Genomic DNA, 19,405 nt, shown 5'->3' on the forward strand with positions numbered 1-19,405 from the left:
TTAGTTTTTTTTGTGCAGAACTTTTTTTTTTTTTTTCGTGATTTTCAGTCAGACAAACAATACCGAATTATTTCAGTATATTTGGACATTAATTGCCGAATTATTTAATTATATTCGGACATCAATCACAGAAAGTTTTTTTTTGGAACAAATTTATCGAACTAATCACTTTTATTCAAAAGTTAAGTTTCGAATTAAATGTGTAATTTCAAAAAATCAGTGTCGAAATCTCTAAACCGAAAAACATTAAAAAAAACAAAAAAACAAAAAAAAAATGTGGAAAGGAGGGTTGAGTAGTATGTGTACAATGATTATAAGTAAATGATATAATTGTAATTTTTAGTATGTAGATTGAGAAAATTAATTAATAATCAAATTAATAAATGTATGTACTGAGAGAAGATGTGTACTGAAGTAATTAAATATGTAGAAATAAAATTTTTTCATTTTAAATCATATCACGTCTCACAATTTTTTATACATAGGAAGACAAAAAAGTTTAAAAAATTAAAAAATTAACTTTTAACTGATTTCTCAAAAAAATCTACAGGGTGGTTTGGGAAATAAAAATTTAGTTACTTTTCAGAGGTAAGACTTTTTTTTAATTTGGTACTAAAAGGTTGATTTGATAATTTTTTTAAAATTTTATAAGAAAAAAACTAAAATGATGATAGTTTAAATATGGTATTTGACTTATTATTTTGCATTTTTTTGTTTTTGTTTTTTATATATTTGTCTTCCATACGAAGCCTAATCAGCCGGTAATTTTGCACTATCCACACCACCTCCATTTTAGGGCAGATTACGCAGAGATATTGAAAGAGAGAACTCATAGTCCCATCGCCACAGCCATTGAAGCAGTCCTCCACTCTTCAGGTACCACCCCTCTCCTCCTCTGCCTTCCCCTCAATCTGGGTTCTTTGTCTTTGTTTCCAAAATCCGAAGAAATTTTCATTATTGGGTGAAAAAGGTGAGAGCTTTGTCTGGATAATTTGTGAATATGAGTAACCCACTTTCCCCATTCATTATTTTCTTGTATGTAATTGAAAAAACTAGTATTTTTATATATGAATTATAGTTTGTTGTCTATGTGTTCTGATTTTAGTATTTGGAACCATTTAAATCAAATTTGGTTGTTGATATTTTATCAGATCATCTACAATTAGTTGTTTTTTTGTTTGTTGTAGGGTTTTACATTCACAATTTTTCTATGCTTCTGATTTAGAATATCAGGAAAATCGGTTTAATTTTTGTATTTCAAATAACGATTTTGGGTTTCTGAAAATTTTTGTCTTCCCTTGTATAAGAATTAGCCATTATTGCTTCCTTATGATTTATTGATTTAGGAATCGATTTGTTCAAAAGGGATTGAGAGGGTATGTATGACTATCCTTTCATGACCAGAAGGGATTAGTGTTCTGTCAAAGCTGAAATCCTGACTCTTCTAGAAGGCCTTAGTGAAACCTAGGTAACTAGGTTAATTGTTCAATAAAACTTTGTGAAGTTGATTTTTTGTTCAGCAAATGCAAGGTGGTTTTGTAAAGAGGAGCCTTTTAACACTTAAGAGAGTGTTTGGTTTGTTGGAATGATTTTGGGTAGGAATGGGATGGTTGTTCTTTGACTTCCCAATGGAATGGTCATTCTGGTGATTCCATTTGGAATATATGTTTTTACTTTTTACCGTACCAAACATGGGAATGCTTAATGGGTGTTTTGGCAGAATAATCATTCCATTCCAACCTTCATTATAGTGAACCAAATACTGCATAAAACTTGACAGTTCATTAATCATATACTGCTGAATGACATATTGGATACTCATATTTAAATGCATTTTATTCCGATATCTGTTCTGCTACTGTAGTAGAGGGACTTCTTCATATTTTGCTTTATTTATTGGATTAGGTGTTTCAAAGGTTTCCCTAAATCTGTAATATGGATCGACAAGCTCATGATTATGCCACAGCTATGGCATTTGTTCAGCAGCAGCAGCAGCAGCAAACAACTAATATTCAACAGCAGCAACAATTTGGTTTTCATCAACAGTTCCCTCCATCAGTACACGGTCCTCCTTTTCTTCCACCACATCCCTCTCTCCAACAGTATCCTTTCCCTCGCCACATGCAACAACCACATCAACTCCATCCTCATCCTCCACCACATCCTCACCTTCTTCATCTTCAGCAGCAACAACAGCCTCCACCTGTATTTCCTCCACATATGGCCCCTCATCTTGTTCCTTCACCTTTCATTGGTCCATATGATTCTCCACCACACCCTGCAGCTCCACCATCTGATCCTGAACTCCAAAAGCGAATCGATAAACTTGTTGAGTATGCTGCCAAAAATGGCCCTGAATTTGAAGCCATGATTCGTGAAAAACAGCAAGACAATCCTGATTATAGCTTTCTATTTGGTGGTGAGGGCCATAATTACTACCGGTACAAGCTTTGGTTATCTACACATGGCCCGGGTGGCCCCTTCAACCCACCTTTCCCATCCTCTTCTATGCCTATGATGCGTCCTCCAAATCCTATGATGAACCAGTCATCGTTAAATGCTCCTCCGTTGGGTGGTCCTCAAATGCACCAACCTCCTTTTACACCACCGTTTTATGAGCAACAACAGCACCATCAACATTCTCAGCCTTTTGTTGGTCATGGACGACCAGATTATGATCACTCTTCCAGGTCATTCAAAGGTCTCTCTGGACCTCTGCCTTCAGATGTTGCGATGGAGATGAACAATGTGCTTAACAATCTCACTGGAACCAAAGAGTCAATCAAAGGTGCCAAGATTTGGTTTATGCAGAGGTCTCCATTTGCACCAGCTCTGGCCGAGGCACTTAGGGACAGGGTGTTTGGTGTGGATGATTCTGAGAGACAATTGCATATAATTTACCTTGCCAATGACATTCTATTTGACAGGTACACTTCCAGTGCTATGCCAAATCTTAGTTCAACATAAATTTGAGTGCTGTTGAAATGAATTTGATTTTGGCTGCTTTCCTGTGTGTGAAGACCTATTGCTTTATTTTCTTCTTCTTTATTACATGTATTGCAGGATTCTTATTCACTGATATTTTCTGCCTCTTAAATGCTTCCACTGCTTCATATCTCGTGGTGTCCACTGGCTACTCGAGTACATTATTATGTGTCCTTCCAAATTTGTCATATAAAAAATAATAATAAAATTTGATTTTCCTCCCAGATAGAAATTTCTTTTTAAGTTTGTTCAATTTGATACAATGATATTACACTGTTGTTTTAATGAATATGTGGTATTGATCTATCCTGGTAATTATATTTTGGCAAGATAGCAATGTTCTTCGATTTTGATGATATAGTAAGGGGAATTAAAATCGAGCTATTGTGATGCGAACGCAAGAAATTATTTCTTTCTTGAATGCTTCTTAATTGTTTAATCTTTTGGCTATCAATGTGTGCATTGATGCTACATATGTTTATCCTTGTGTCATTCTTGAAATATACAGCTTGCAGCGTAGGATCAACCCTCATGAACTTGATAACGAGGCACTTGCATTTAAGCCTGTTTTAGGTTCCATGCTTGCCAGGATTTACCACAACCCTCAAAACAAGGAGGAAAATCAATCACGATTGCAGAAAATCTTACAGTTCTGGGCTTCCAAGGAAGTCTATGATCATGTCACTATTCATGCGCTTGAGAATGAGATGATTGGTGGACCACCAACGAATTTCTTTCCAAAGGAATTATCTGCTGCTTCAACTGATCCCTCAACTGCAGGTTCTCTCTCTCTCTCTCTCTCTCTCTCTCTCTCTCTCTCTCTCTCTCTCTCTTATGCTGATCCTCAGCTCGCTTGGAAAATTGCAAGTTTGAAGAAAAGTATGATCTTTACTGTGGGTTTTTTGTCCTTAGTTTGCATATACTCGTGTTTTCTGTCTGAATTTTTGAATTTATATATGTTGAACTTGTTTTTCTTTGTGTTCAGGATTGCCACAACTGGCAACAAATCATAATGCCCTACAGTGGCAGCTTGATAAGCAAGGTTCGGTGCCAATATTGACTGATAAAGACTATCCTGATAAATTAGTTCCTTCTATACCAGCCATGCCATCATCCCTAGCAACCCAGCCGTTTCTTCCCAATTCAGTCCCTACCGGTCCTTTTACCGGGTCCATACCCATACAGTCTTCTCTTCTACCTGCAAATCAACAGACTGCACCCCATCTATTGCCACCATCAATTAGCAACACGGGTGAAAAATTACCCCCGTACCCTTTATTTCCACCTGGTCTTATTCCTGGAATGGTCAGAAAGATGCAAATCGGCAGTGGGGTACCTTACTCTCCCATGAGCCCTCTCGATATCCCAACTGTAATCCCGCCTTCCAATGTATCTCCTTCTGAAATTCTTAATAGTGTGTCGAAGTTTTTCAAAGAGATCGGAGAGGTTAACCCTTCTGAGGGACCCATGAATGGGTCTGACTCAAAAGATGACGACGAGGAGTACGAACGAGATTCGCCGGTTCGCAAAGGTGGAGCTTGCATTCCTCCACCCCCAAATCTACAGGTGGATCCGGAGACGGGGACTTATGCTGATGGAAGTGTAGAAAGGAAACCTGGGTCGAGTAGCTCGGGACGGTTGGGACTAGGTGCCGCCCCTAATCCAAATGAGGCGAGTCAATATGATGATGTTTATTCTTCTTATAGGAAACAGAGAAGCTCCAATTACCATACATCTATGAGTGCAAGAGCAGCTACTGCAAGGTGAAAAAGCCGATTTGTTGCAACTCTAATTGTAGTGGGGCCTGAAAACTGGAGGGTACTGTTCATGTTCATTCTTGTTTTTCGTTTCTCCCCCACCTCCCCCTTTGTTCCCCTGTTTCTGTGCTCGGAGTTGGAAATACCTTTTACTTTTTTAATGCTAGGAGCATTTGGCATTATTGATTTTAGGGCCTTGTGATTTTGGTTGATATGAATGTTCTAGTGTTAATGCATGGAAAGGGTACACTTGCTTTTGTCTTTGTTTATGAAACTGATTCCTTGGTTTCAAACTTCTCTCTCTCTCTCTCTCTCTCTCTCTCTCTCTCTCTCTCATCTTTGTTTATTTATTTATTTATTTTGTTGAGAAAGTTGATCTTTGTTGATGAAGACCCAAAAAAAACTGATTCCTTGGTTTCAAATCTCTCTCTGTCTCTATGTTCGAACATTTTGGGGTGTATAAACCTTAGTTGGGAAGGGTAAAGACACTCATACATAGAATCAAAAATATTTCCCAATCCTTGAACCATTCCCACTAAAACACAACTAAGAAACTACTAAGATGAAAATGGTGAAAAGTGAGGGAAAGGGGAAAAACAAATGCAACTTTTGTTCAGCATTATTGTGGAAGAAATTACAATAAAGTTAATTTTGCTATGCCAACTCACACTAGCATGTTAATTAGGTTTTTTTTTTTTTTTCCAAAATATAATCCCTCCAATTTTTATTTTTTTTTAATAATTTGTCCAAAGGGTTACTCATGATTTCTTTCTTGCAAAATTTTGATGCTAATCAAATGCTTACAATAAAATATAATTTCCCTTTTTGTTTTTTTGGTGTAAAATATAATTTCCCTTTTATTTCTTTTCTTTCACTTCATTTTCTACTAGCACCCCCCCTTAATTTGTCCTAATCAAACAAAGCTTAATGGTTAATGCCACATTCAAACATGCAGATAAACTCAGTGATAAAAATTGGGAATGAGGGGTGAAGCCAAACAGAAACTATAGAGTGCTCTCATAAAGTAACATCAGTTATCTAACAAGATACAAACTACCACGAGGGTTTGTCCCACGTGTTTTTACAACTTGATTCCTTTAAAAACACAAAAAACAAATACAAAACAAAACTGTTTCAACTTGAAAATAGGAAACTCGTACAACTTGAAAATGATAGATAATGAGGACTAGGCGCATGTGCTTTCACTTGTATTGGAAAACATGGAAACAGCAAGAAAATTTCATACAGTTGTTCCCTCCTTTCGTGTAGCATCAGTCGACTCGTATGCAGTGTCGGCTGAAGAGGTGTCAATATCATTCAGACCCAACTCCTCATTCTGCTCCCACGACCTCTCATATTCCTCGACTGCACATTGTCAATATGACATCATACAACAGCAACAATAAAAAGAAAAAAAATGCTAGCAAGGTAGAATTACGTGCCATAAATAGTTGTGAAGAGAAAAATCCTTAGCAAACACAGTAAAAAAGATAAAGAGAAAAAAGAGTAGGCATGGGTTGGTACCCATTGGGGTCTGGAAGAGGTACATTGGGTATAGACTAAACTTTTGACACGAATTGTACAAAGTGGCTGCCCTAAAGCTCAAACCAGCAACACCTCAAGTTTAATAGGCCGAGTTTCAACCATTGAACCAGTGGTTAAAACTGCGCTGAAAACAGCATTGTACAATATGCACAAAATAAGGTCCGTCCAAGTGCTAGGGCTTGTCTGCCTAATATGAAGACCACATCAGATAAACCACAGCTCTATACATTTTCTTGAAGAAAGATATTTGAAGAAAAAGAAAAAGAAAAAAAAAACCAAAAAAATTGAAACCCCGGCCATTCTCCAAAACATGGTTATGAGGATTTTCAACTTGGCCGTTGACTCAGGGTTGTTTTAAGAATTGACTTTTTTAGTATTTTTTGATTTATTATAAAAAGACGTGTAAAAAAGTAGAGAGAAGAGTTCGACTTTTTTGTATTGACAGCTTTATCCACAGAAGGGACATACAAGCCTACAACCCATAAAAACAGTTGTCTCATATAAATAAGATTGCATCAGAACACCAGCCATAGAGATGTGTGGAGGACTTACATGATAACTGATGGTCATCTTTAACATCGTCAATTGCCGGTGTGACAAAAGAATTAGCCAGGGCATCATCAATGATCAATGTCCACGGATCTTCCACACTCAGAAGCTGTACAGTAACAGTCAGACAGTTGAATGCTCACAGATAGTTTAAACAGTCAGACAAATCACCAATAACATACATTTAATGCCCACGTGGAGAAGACGCTAAATAAATGTGAATGTACAGCAGTCCATTTCACTATCCGTTGGACACATTCAAATGGTAAGAGAGAGTCAACATGGACATGCATTTCGTGTGCAATCTTCAACATTGAGAAAAAATGAACTGACAATAAATGAGTCACTTGAAAATTGTCTACACTAAGCAATATCTGTGTATCTTGTGTATGCGTGTTTTTTGCGATTCTGAATTGAGAAACAATATCATTTTTTACACCATCTACAATAATCTCTTTTGGGTGGTGGGGGGAGAGAGACAGACAGACAGACAAACAGACAAGGGTTTGAGAAATGCCACAGTAAAGGATTTGCCGAACTGATCTGATAATTAAAGGGAAAAAATTTAAGGTTCAGGAAATGCTACAGGCATATGACAGATGGTAGCTTTCCTTTGTCATTTATTCTCTACTCCTTTTTTGGGATCATGATGGCTATTTAGTTCGTAAAGAATTGAAAACATCATATTTGAGAGTTCACTACCTTGTTAAGCCTTGCTCTGAAGTCTAGCCACTTGCTTTTCTTACTATCATCAAGACTGTCCCCAAAAGTAAATCCATGTACTCTCTCAAGATCTGCACAATTAATCATATAATATATAATTCAATTTGGCAAGAGATGTGTAAATGTTGGTGCATATAACCAAAAAAGGAGGAAAAAGAGGCAATAAAATAAAAATTGATAGCATGACTAACTACAAAGCAAAAGAAATCAAAATTAAAATCAGAGACAAATAATGTGAAGATGTCCATCTCCATATTTATAACATTAACATCAGTTATATATTGATAACATCCACTAGCTCCCAATGCACACTATAGTATCTTAACCAGAGAGAGAGAGAGAGAGAGAGAACTGCACAAAGACATAAATTTAGGAATCCAAATCCCTACAAGTCAAACAACTACTAACATGTGAAAGTTGGTCAATCTATACCATCTTTAAAAATGAGAGTGCAAAAACCATCAATATTTGGAAACATATACATTCCTGTCCTATAATTAGAAAATAAATAGATGAAAAACCGCCAAGAAAATCTTCAGCTTAAGGATAGAAATTGCAGCATGAAAATGAAAACCAAAGGATGGAAAAGGTACCCACTTTCACTAATTTTAGTGATCAGACCTTCAACAGTAGTCACAACTCCACCCAATGTTCCACTTGTCAGCACCAAGTCAAGCTCTGGAACTTCTACACTAGCAGTATCTGACTGAGATATATCAAATGATTGTTAGTCAGCACATTTGAAGCCTATAAGCAAGCGTAAGTTTAGGGAACCCCTTGTGTTTTTTTTCTCCAGCATTAATTAGATTCAAACATCCTTAGTTAGCCATTGTCAGTTTTCATGAAGGCATATTCAAAATGTTCATTTGCACAAAAAATATGAGTGACAATGGCATACCTTTATCACATCACGGCTTAGATCATTAATGTTCTTCACAAGAACTGTAATTTTCTTTCCTTTTTGGGGAATACGGCCACCAGGCTTCAACTGCAAAGGGAAAGCATACACATCATCAGGATATTAAAAACGAGAATAGTAAAGAAAATATATACGTATGTACAAACCTCAGAATTGCGGTACCCACAAGCATCACAAGAGGATGCCATGACGATCACTTCTCGGAAGTATGGAATATCTGTTAAATTGTTAAGCTCAACAAAGCCTGTGCATATTTATCGGTAAAATGATCTGAGGGAAAAATAGTTTTCATTTCCAACCACAAAACTCATGGTAGTAGAAACAATCTTAGATTCCTCAAATATCGTTCTCCACAATCCTTTCAGACACTAAATGTATGCCATATTATTTGTATATGGCAAGTAGTATAAAAACAGAACCACTAGTGCCATGTCACATCTCAATGACAGAAGAGATAAGAAGGATACTAGTGACAAACATTCGAGTCTCACACTTGGCTGCACAGGTTCCACATGTTGATGGGAAGCTCATCACCTATCCAGCAAGAAGAAATAAATAAATAATTGAATTGCAGCTTCCCATTTCATAAAAGAAACAGATGTGAAATTCAAGAAAATAGAGTAGCGAATTATCCATGCTCATTTTGCAACAAATTTACGTTCTACATTTGCACCACAAAAGACGGGAGGAGGGATAAGAAAGCAGGAGGTGGGAATGAACTTTTGAAAGGATATTTGTACCTCTTCTGGTGCAGAGTACCGAAACAAAGATTCAGCAAATTCTGCACTATTACCCTGAGCAATAGCCCGCTGACCAGCTGCAGCTCCAATTAATCCATGCGGTTCTCTTCTAGTTTGATCACCAGTACTATTTAGTTCCTCTGATAAAGCTTCATCACGATGTTCTCCCCCAAGTGATGGGTCGACAACGTACCCCAGTGATGCTTGTTGCTCAGGAGTTCGTTCATAGAACTTAATTGTCAATGAAGGATCCGGAGATGGAGCAAACCTATCAGGGATCAGTGGATGCCCTTCAGATTACCCAAAACAAAAAAAAGAGAGACAGGAAGAGAAAGAAAGCAAGAAAGCATTTAAAGTGAGGTACACAAGAAATCATTTGTTAATATACTTATTTAAAGGCCCCGCATTAATGAAAGGGAGAAACACGGAGAGAAGAACTAACTATGGGCCTGTTTGTTATAGCTTATTATAAGCTAATAATCTATAAGCAGAATCTAAAAGCACCCCTCACTGAGCCACAAGATAATCAACTTTTTCCAGCTTAATTAAGCTATTTTTACCACTTATACTGTTAGCAAAAGTTACAACAACAGTCGCACAAAATCTCACAATTTAAAAAAAACAAAACAACAAAAATTTAAAAAATAACCTATGTTACATGGACTGGGATACAGGTGTCAGATGTGGGTATGTATCTAGAGGGCAGAGTTTTCAAACCATAAATTTAAGGGTACATGGACTCGGCAAAACAAATGTCATATTTTATATTTTTAATCAAGTATGTGAGATAAAATAGTGCTATATGTAACTTACAGTGTCAAAAAGACATTCAAAAAGACATTTATTGCAACTATACAACAATATGTACATATAATAATAGTGTTATATACAATTATATAAGAACTGTCTGTTGAAAAGTAGCCGACACATATCACATGCTCTTATCTGAGTGTCCGGTGTCTGACACGGGTATTTGATTTATTTTAAAGAGTCTGCGTAACATAGATAATAACCATAGGCAGCCCATTGAAGCTGCAACAAACAGCACATACAACAGAAATACCACGATGAAGATCAAATTAATTAAACTCTCTTGTGCTAGAAATTTGCACAAGAATTTCAGCTTCAAAGCAGATTTCTTGTAATATTGGAGGGTCCTCCCAAGTCTTAGCAGGGGGTTTGGAGGACATCCTCTCTACAGTTCAAATATCATTATATTTTTACTATAATCAGACCTAAAGCAGACACTTATGTAATGTATTATGTCATTTTATAGATGTTGAAATTGATGTATTATTGATTGATTCATGTTGTATATTACAAATGGTGAGGGGCTCCTTATATAGGAGATGTAGTGGAGTAGGTGGTAGTAGGTAGTGGTAGGTGTAGTAGGTGTAGTAGGTGGAGTAGTTTTTAACAGCCCCCGCAAACTCAAGGGGGATAGGAACTAACCAACTTGAGTTTGGAGAGAGTAACAAAACAAGAAAATACACGAATACATAAAATAAAAAAGGATAGGAGACACTGTATGGTCGTGTCAGACCGTTGGTGAAGACGCTGGATGGTTGTGTCATAACGTTGTAGAGGACACTGTATAGTTGTGGCAGACCGTGGTAGCAGATAAAGCCTGTGACAGTTTACGGAGTCTTGCTGGACCCTTGTAGAAACTAACCGAAATCAATGTCGGGACAGTTTACAAAGTCTTGTCGGACCCATGAAAAAGTCGCACCCTCAAAAGGTGTGCCCAATCTTTCAAAAGGCGTGCCATCAAAAGGCGTGCCCAATCCATAAAAAGACGTGCCATCAAAAGGCGTGCCCATGTTTTCAAAAGGCGTGCCATCAAAAGGCGTGCCCAATCCATAAAAAGGCGTGCCATCAAAAGGTGCGCCAGACACGCGGCGATGCACGTGATCGACAGAACGCGTGTCGGCCTCTTTGTCATGGTCTTTATAAACCGAAGCGGAGGCGGAGGCTTGGAAGCAGAGACAAAAACCTGCTAGAAAAACTCTGAAAAACTCTTCGTTTTTCTGAGAGAGATTTCTGAGAGAGATACTCTGTAACACTCTGTTGTCTCTGTTTTCTGAGAGAGATTTCTGAGAGATACTCTGTAACACTCTGTTTTCCAGAAAATGGCTTCGTCTTCCCGTGGTCTGCTCACTCTCTTTCCAGACCTTAACGAGTCAACAAGAGAGATAACTGGTGCGGGGGCCAGTGAACCTCAACCAAGCGCCCCAGGGTTTGCTCCGTTGAACTTTCCTATGCGGTCTGTGGAGCAAAAAATGGCAGTGCAAACTGACATTGAAGCCAATCAGTATACTTTGAAGTCCTGTGTGGAGACGATGACGGCAGTCACAAACTTGTCGCACCGGCTGCAGAGTAGGACAAATGAGGTGCAGCATTTAAACAGCCAACTGGCTCTGCTCCAGCGCATGTATAAGGATGCGCGAGCAGAGATAAGTGTGCTGAAGGCGGAAAACAAGGAGCTGAAGCGGAAGGCTACCGTGATGTTCCGATTTGGAGGTCCACCATATGCTGTAGTGGAGGAGCAGGGTGGAGTGAACGTGCTCGGTGGAGTGGGAAACACGGAGGCAACACCGTCAAGGACCGCCCAGGACGGAGGCAAGAAGAAGAGACCGGCAGCAGAGTAGAGAAGAAAAATTCCGCCTGTGGATGTGGTTGTTGTGGGTTGTTTGTTTGTTTGTTTGTTTGTTTTTTTTTTTTTTTTTTTTTTTTTTTTTTGGGTGTAAAATTGTGATCGGGGTTGATCCCCTGATATGAAGAAAATAAATGTGTTGTGCAAACCCGATGGTAGAAAGAACATGCAGAAAAAAGGGTTGAGAATGTGTGATTTGTTTTTGTTTTTTTTTTTTTCTGTTTGTTTGTTTTTTTTTTTTTTTTGTGGTTTGGTTGTTTTTAATAAAATATATAAATTATGGGTGGAATGACGTGTTGGATGTGAATGGATATATATATATATATATATATTTTTTTTTGAAAGAAGGAAGATAAAATAAAATAAATAAATAAAGGGTATAGTGGGATCAGACAGCGTGGTGTAAAGTGGATGAAAAGAAAAAAAGATAAATAAATAAATAAAGATTGGTTTAAAAAATAAAAAGGAGTATGGGTGTGTGCAAAAGGTAGTGAATGATGGGATAAAATAAAATAAAAAAAAAATAATGATGGGATTTCAGAGAAAGAGAATGTAGGTTGGGGTTTGTGCCCTGCAAAAGAGATATGGTTGGGTCGGTGCGTGGTGGTAAAGGAAGTAAAAGAAAAAATAAAGAAATAAGAAAAGAAAAGTAAAATGGGATTTGTGATGCCGAGAGAGAGAAAAGAGAGATGGGTTTGTGCAGTGATTCCAACTTCCCAAAACCCTAATTCCCTCCTCTTCTGCCCCTCATTGACAGTCAAAAAGCTTCAATCTCTGGCATCAGAGTTCAAAGCTCTGCCTGAGCCGATCGATCGCGTGAAGCGGCTCTTAATCTATGCTTCTCATATTCCTCCATTGGACGAGTCAGATCGATTGGAATCGAATCGGGTCATGGGTTGTACGACCCAGGTGTGGTTGGAAGTAAAAATGGATTCGAAGGGGCTAATGCGATTCAGAGCCGACAGCGATGCGGAGATCACGAAGGGGTTCTGTTCGTGCTTGATTTGGGTGCTGGACACGGCGGCTGTGACAGTGCGTCTATGGTGACTGAGAGCGGTTCTGATGGTGGGTCCCCCTATTTCTGGTGCGTTCTGTTCAGCAGTGGCAAGGAGCGAGGCCTCTCGTTCTCGGATGAATTGCTCGATGGGTTGTTGAAGCTTCTGGATGGCCAAGCAAAGCTTCTCCATCATGCCAAGCGAGCCGGCGAGGAGATTCTCACATCCCTCAGGCAAGCCGAACTCGGCGGTGGGTAATTTGAAGGTGTGGAAGCTGATTTCATGACCTAATGACTGGTCTCTCTCGATCGATTTCTGGAAGAGCTGAGCATGCGCTGGAGTTGTGATTATGGTCACTTTAGCTCCATGAGCTGCAAATACCCTTGTTGTGTCTATGGCTGGGATCATGTGGCCTCTTTGCACTATCCATGGCAAGAAAAACATTTCTACTTTACCATCATTTGATGAATCCATGCTCTGTGGAGAGAGAGAGAGAGGCGAAGGAGGCAATGCGGCAGTGGGAAGGTATGTGTAGAACATGAAAGATTGGTAATGAGAGAGAGTATTTGTGCAATGATGGGAAGGTATGTGTAGAAAATAAACGGAATAGGTTGAGGTCCGGCGGACGGCTAAGGTGAGGTTGCCGTCCGCCGGTGAAGCGAAAAATTATAGGTTCTAAACCTGCTCTGATACCATGTTGAAATTGATGTATTATTGATTGATTCATGTTATATATTACAAATGGTGAGGGGCACCTTATATAGGAGATGTAGTGGAGTAGGTGGTAGTAGGTGGTAGTGGTAGGTGTGTAGTAGGTAGTGGTAGGTGTAGTAGATGGAGTAGTTTTTAACAATAGATTTAAATGTTAATGGGTGTGGGCAGGCACTTACGGGTTCTCAATGAAACTGTTGCCAGCAGGATCATCAAGAATGATTGTAAAGGATGACTCGCCTTTTGCACAAGCCCTCAATTTTGGCAAGAACCGGTCAATTGCTTCAGCAGATTGGGGATCCACTTTCTGAAAAGCAGAAGATAGGTTGTAAGGGAACCTAAGAAGGAGAAGGAGGAAGATGAAGAAAAATGGCTAGTGAGTTCAAATTAACATGTACCTTTCTTTCTTCTTGAAGGGCCTCTATTTCATCCGCAGCTCGTAACAATATCCCTTCCACCTGGAAAACAGACAGCAGGGGTGGGGTTAATAGTGTACAAAGATAAGCATCCAAATAAATAACACAGATTATGTGGAAAAGAATAACACAAGATCAAACATGTTGACTCAAAACTGCATGAAAAGAAGAAAAAAAGGGGGGTTTTATTCAAAATTCATGCACAATGCACCAGCAATCTTGGAGAATATACTGAACTTTTAACTCATAAATTGAGCGACTCCTCTGCACTACTCACTTCAGAATTCTGACTTAACAAAATATTACTAGTTTAACATGACTGGACATCACTTATATGAATAGACATATAGGAACAAAGAGTTAATGGCCAAGGTAAGACAGAGCAGAGAAATATAATCATGATAACATGTTACACACAGCAGAACTATTTATCGAAGTTATTATCCAAATGATGGGATGGGATGGGATGATATTAATTCCTACTCTCCAAGTGGCTTCTACATGTGATGCACCCAAACAAAACCAAAGAAAAGGAAAAACCCATCAACGGGAGATATCACCAATGCATTTCTTATCATGAAAAATGTAATAATTTGAAGAAAAGAAAAAAAAAAACAAATACAGAAAAAAGTCCCACTTGATACAATACCTTTTTTAACACTCTGGTGTAACTACCATTGCAAAATCTATATCTGACAGAAATACGATCATAAAAAGTTGCACTTGTATGGGAAGAAGGTACCAATTGCCAGTGGCAACCAGTCAAATTGCTCACATAATGTGTAAACATCTTGGCAAAAGGTAATACATAAACAAAAGGACAAGTTAAGCATCATAAGTACAGAAGATAATATGAAATTAGGAGTAGGTTATAAAAGGAGATACCGTTGACAAAGATCCACGCTGAGCCTCTGGAGGAATCTCAAAATCCAGTTCAGGAATCTGTAAAAACCAATGATAGAAAAATGCAAATCTCTTAGATCACAATAACAATTCAAAGATGTTAATGATAAACAATGCATACAGGGAGGTCACACAGATCAATCGTCATCAATCATAACTGACAAATAAGTACAACACCAATAATACATGCAAGATTCGTAACACTAGAAGTGTAATTTTGTTATTATTAGAAGGGGGCTGCCAATGATCAGAAAGCATCCTTTTATAAAGAGATGAAACTAGTAGATACAATGATTAGAAGGAGAACTAATATACTTTGTTTACAATAAACTAAATGGGTTGGGGGAGAAATCTAGGGAAATCAAAGGAAACAAGGGTCCCATCCAATAAAAATATATGTATGTATGTATGTAGAACAGCCATCATAGACATATGTAAACAATCCAGTCATTATTTGAACATTCAAACCAGCAGACTGCCAAGTCTAGTTTACTCAATATAATTTTACCAAAATAATGCCAATAGAATAAGAAAATTGTATAGTTGACGAAAGTCAAGTTAAAAGTGGAACCCAAAATATACCTTAATAGTGGCCGTGTCAGATTTCACTACTTGCCGATTGAGCATCTGCATAGAATAACTCCATTAGTATAACACTTTAAAAATTTTACTTTCCTAAAAACTTTGGAAAACAGTTAAGCCATTAGCAAAAGTTTGTATCTGTATCATTTGCAAGTAAGAGCAGTGCAACTTACATTTTGCTTAAAAATAGAGAAACAATTTTGCAGCGCAAAAGTTTGTATGTATATACCAAGAACAACAATGATAATGATGACAACAACAAGAGATGGAAGAGCTTGGGAGCAGATGTAATAGCTACATCTAAAACCTCACAAAGGCGTGCATGGTGTTAGAAAATTTAAAATTACAAACCAGCTAGAAAGAAACCCCCTGAGACTGAGAGTAACCCCAAACTAAAGATAAGTAGGAGAAATCATTGTTGCATGAGTGAGGAACAAATAACAAATGCAAATTACAAACTCAAATGTGGGAGAGGACAGCTAAAATGACAAGTGCAGTTCGTATGAACATATTTACAACCACATTTTTACTCAGCTTTGGATGAAACCAGGTAGCTGAAAAGCATAAATTCAGAGAAGTCACTGTGCCATAAGGGTAGACAAAACATCTTAAAAAGTGATTGTATCTTTCTTTAAATTATCTATCAACTAGTAGAACTTGCAAGTGATTTCAAATACACAAGAAATTACTATCATAAGTTCTCAAGCAGGAGTAAAAATTAGCCAATATACAGTCTTCAACTATTAGGAAAGTGGTCTGGAATTAAGTTCAAAGCTCAAATAGACAATATAAATAGTTCTAATTTTCTTCTTTTTCACAAGTAAGAAATCCGCAAAGAGGCACATCACAACAGGGGCTTAACGAAATTAAATTTCATTACAAATAAATATTTTATTATATTTTGACCGACAACTTAGTTTAGCTTAATGAGCATCTTTTCATTAAAAAACGAAAGCATATTTTGATAAATGCAAAATTATATAACTTAAAAGTGCTTCATTTTATAAAAGTTCATTCCACATGAGACAACCTCTTGATCACCTGGTGGAAAGTTCAATTGATAATGACACCCTCGGGGCTGGAGCTCACCAGCAAACTGCACTTCATTGTTCCTACAGATAGACCAGACAGATAACATAAGGACCTGTTAGAAAAGACAAATTGACCTAAATATGATAAAGATTGTAAAGGGCGTAAAAATAACTACCTCTCACCACAATGTGGACACTCAAAGGCTGACAACAAGATCTGCAAGTAGAAAGGATTTTGCTATAGAAAGAAACCTTCACATGATTTTCCATAAGCTCAAGACAAGAAAATGAAGCAGGCAGGGCAACATCAAGCAAGCATGTACTCGAGAGAGAGAGAGAGATTCAACCCATTTTTCTAGGGTAGATTGTCAAAGCTTAACCCTTCATAACATAATGGAACTTTCTAAATAATATAAAACTAAGAAAAACAATAGCCTAGTAAAAGTAACAACAATAACATTCATGTTAACTTAAACCTTTCAAGTAAACAATATTCCCCAAAGATGGCAAAAGCATACCTTTCTGAAGTGCGGAATCAAAGTTAATAAAAACCTCGTTGTGCCCTGTTAACACCACCACATTAGACAACGTTCAGAAATTCACGATTGATATCCCATGATTACTAGATGAAAGTAAATCCATGTAACTGCTATATTTTTTTTTTTTGAAGCATCTCAGCTCAATAATAAATACTACATTTGCCGATATGAATTAATGAAAAGCTTTTGATGAAACCAGGTAACCGAAAAGCAGAAATTCAAAAAAGGCTGACAAACCCAAGTTATTGTGTGGGTGTTTGAGAAGTGGCTATTTTAAAGGTTTTTTAGCTTTTTGACTATTTTAGTAGGCTATTTTAGTTTTTGTGTTTGGGAAGATGGGATGGATTTTTATTTGAGTTGTTGTATTGAAAAATGTGTTGAAATGATGTTTGAAATTAAATGACAAATTTGTTCCTAATCTTACATTTTTCAAAATTGGTGTGAAGGGGCAAAATCGCCATTTACTATCTTAGGCAATAGGCTGTCAACTCCACTGTGCTACACTGTGAACGTGACAGTGTAGCTGCCCCATGCCGAAATGATTTTTTTTTTTTTCTATTGGTTTAAGATATTTGAGGCTATTTGGCTAAAAATGTATTTGAGGCTATTTTAGCCTCAATATTGGTTTCCCAAACACCCCCCGTGTTTTGATATTGTCTTTGAAGGAGGGGTTTATGGAGCAAAAGCAAAAAAAGAAAAGGAAAAGTGAATGAAACTTTGGCGAAAAACATTATTAACGGAAAACATTTTCTAAAAAAACTTTTTCCATAAAATGTTTTCTGGAAAAAACATTTTTCCATGTTTGGTGGTGGCGGCGGTGTAGTGGTGAGGTGGCAGTAGCAGTGATGGCGACGGTGATGGTGATGGTGGTAGTGTGATAACATATTGGTAGTAGTTTGAAAAACATTTGTGAAAAATATTTACTGCCAAATGGCTTCTTTTTTTGTTCACCATGGAAAATACTTTTTCGTTTTTGTTTTCTAACATTTTTTGGAAAATATTTTCCATTCAAACAAACAGAGCGTTAAAAGATAATATTTTGCCACTTTTTCCTTCTCTTTTCTTCTGTTTGGTTGTTGCATTTCGTTTTTTTGTTTTATATTTTTATGATTAAATCCTGAAAGCAACCCAATTTTGTTTGCTAAACACAAAAACGAAAACAAAACAAGTGTTTTATTTTCCCAAAAATTAAACATAAAACAAAAAAAAAAGAAAAAAAGAAACAATTTTGAGGAGCTTGGTTATCCCATAATCAAAATATGTGAAAAATACTATTTTGATTATCTAATCCATCCCTACAGTGAAATTTAGAAGATTCTGAAGAACAAAAAAAAAACAATCTTTTGGCATCGTCACATTCACAATAGTTTTAGAAACCAGTTCTACAAAATTACATAATCAGCATATATATATATAGAGAGAGAGAGAGAGGAGAGAAGATACGTTTTGGCGGCAACGCATACAAAGGCTTTCGACCTGGTAAAGAGGAGCGTCATTGTCGTCTGAAGATATAGCTTCGACCACTGATCTCACATCCACTATTGAGTCTTTGTTCGTCTCCATTGTTGAATACACAGAGGTGAGTTCGGAGGTGAAACTAGGGTTTATGACTCTCTCTCTCTCTCTATTTGTCTAGAAGGTGAGAGTTCTCAGAGACAATTCGGCTCTGTTTGGTTAAGATTTCAAAATATAATTCCAAAGCTGATTTGAGTGTGGTATTTATTTGTAGCTTTTCAATCATAATTTTGCATTCATTTCTCCAAACTCATTTCAAATTATAATTATTATTTTTTAAAATTCATAACCAATTCAAAACTATTTTCTAAATTCAAAAATAACTTAATTTTTATTTTAAAATTTTTTTATTTTTTATTTTAAATATTTTATTTTATTTTACAAAGATATTTTTAATATTTTAATTTTCATAAAAATATTTTAATATTTTAATTGTAAATATTTTGAATTTTGAAATATTTTTAATATTTTGATTTTCAGAATATTTTTAATATTCTTAATATTTTATTTTTAGAATATTTTTAATATTTTAATTTTCTAAATAATTTTAAAATATTTTTAATGTTTATACAGCCTAAAAAATGAATTGACATAAAAATTAATTGACATAAAATAATTGACATAGAAGTTCTTTGAAAAAAAAAATTATTCAAAAAAATTACTTAAAAACAATTAATTGAAAAAAAAATATTTTTTTATTTGAGTATTTTAAAAATAGTTGGTTAAATTACATTTACCTCCCCTGAGGTTTCTAACAAATACAGGGACCTCCCCTGTGGTTTGAATAATTACAGTAACATCCCCTACTTTACCTGACAATGTCAAGATTCTCCCATTCTGTC

At 36.6% G+C, this 19,405-nt stretch overlaps 2 protein-coding genes across 3 annotated transcripts; one reads left to right on the forward strand and one right to left on the reverse strand.

Annotated features, from left to right (window-relative positions):
- The first annotated feature begins 611 nt into the window (after nt 1–611).
- LOC114265883 (SUPPRESSOR-OF-WHITE-APRICOT/SURP RNA-binding domain containing protein 1) lies at nt 612–5,035 on the forward strand. The gene is made up of 4 exons (XM_028206719.2): nt 612–876; nt 1,906–2,927; nt 3,494–3,765; nt 3,971–5,035. Exons 2-4 carry the CDS (start codon nt 1,936–1,938, stop codon nt 4,750–4,752), a joined length of 2,046 nt encoding a protein of 681 aa, XP_028062520.1. The 5' UTR covers nt 612–876; nt 1,906–1,935; the 3' UTR covers nt 4,753–5,035.
- Nucleotides 5,036–5,730: 695 nt separating this feature from the next.
- Nucleotides 5,731–18,739, reverse strand: LOC114265884 (uncharacterized). Of its 2 annotated transcripts, none has more exons than XM_028206721.2 (16): nt 18,492–18,739; nt 17,028–17,072; nt 16,686–16,726; nt 16,509–16,590; nt 15,479–15,523; nt 14,879–14,935; nt 13,976–14,035; nt 13,757–13,884; nt 9,219–9,486; nt 8,946–9,012; nt 8,625–8,695; nt 8,458–8,547; nt 8,157–8,265; nt 7,539–7,630; nt 6,840–6,945; nt 5,731–6,107 (listed from the first exon to the last, which is right to left on the reverse strand). In XM_028206721.2, exons 1-16 carry the CDS (start codon nt 18,609–18,611, stop codon nt 5,983–5,985), a joined length of 1,506 nt encoding a protein of 501 aa, XP_028062522.2. In that variant the 5' UTR covers nt 18,612–18,739; the 3' UTR covers nt 5,731–5,982. The 2 variants fall into 2 exon arrangements, with proteins under 2 accessions (XP_028062522.2, XP_028062524.2); XM_028206723.2 differs by having other exon boundaries at nt 16,520–16,590; nt 18,492–18,705.
- Nucleotides 18,740–19,405: the final 666 nt, after the last annotated feature.

The sequence above is a fragment of the Camellia sinensis genome, chromosome 9 (genome assembly GCF_055761805.1).
Source record: "Camellia sinensis isolate YWXY chromosome 9, ASM5576180v1, whole genome shotgun sequence".
Taxonomy (NCBI): domain Eukaryota; kingdom Viridiplantae; phylum Streptophyta; class Magnoliopsida; order Ericales; family Theaceae; genus Camellia; species Camellia sinensis.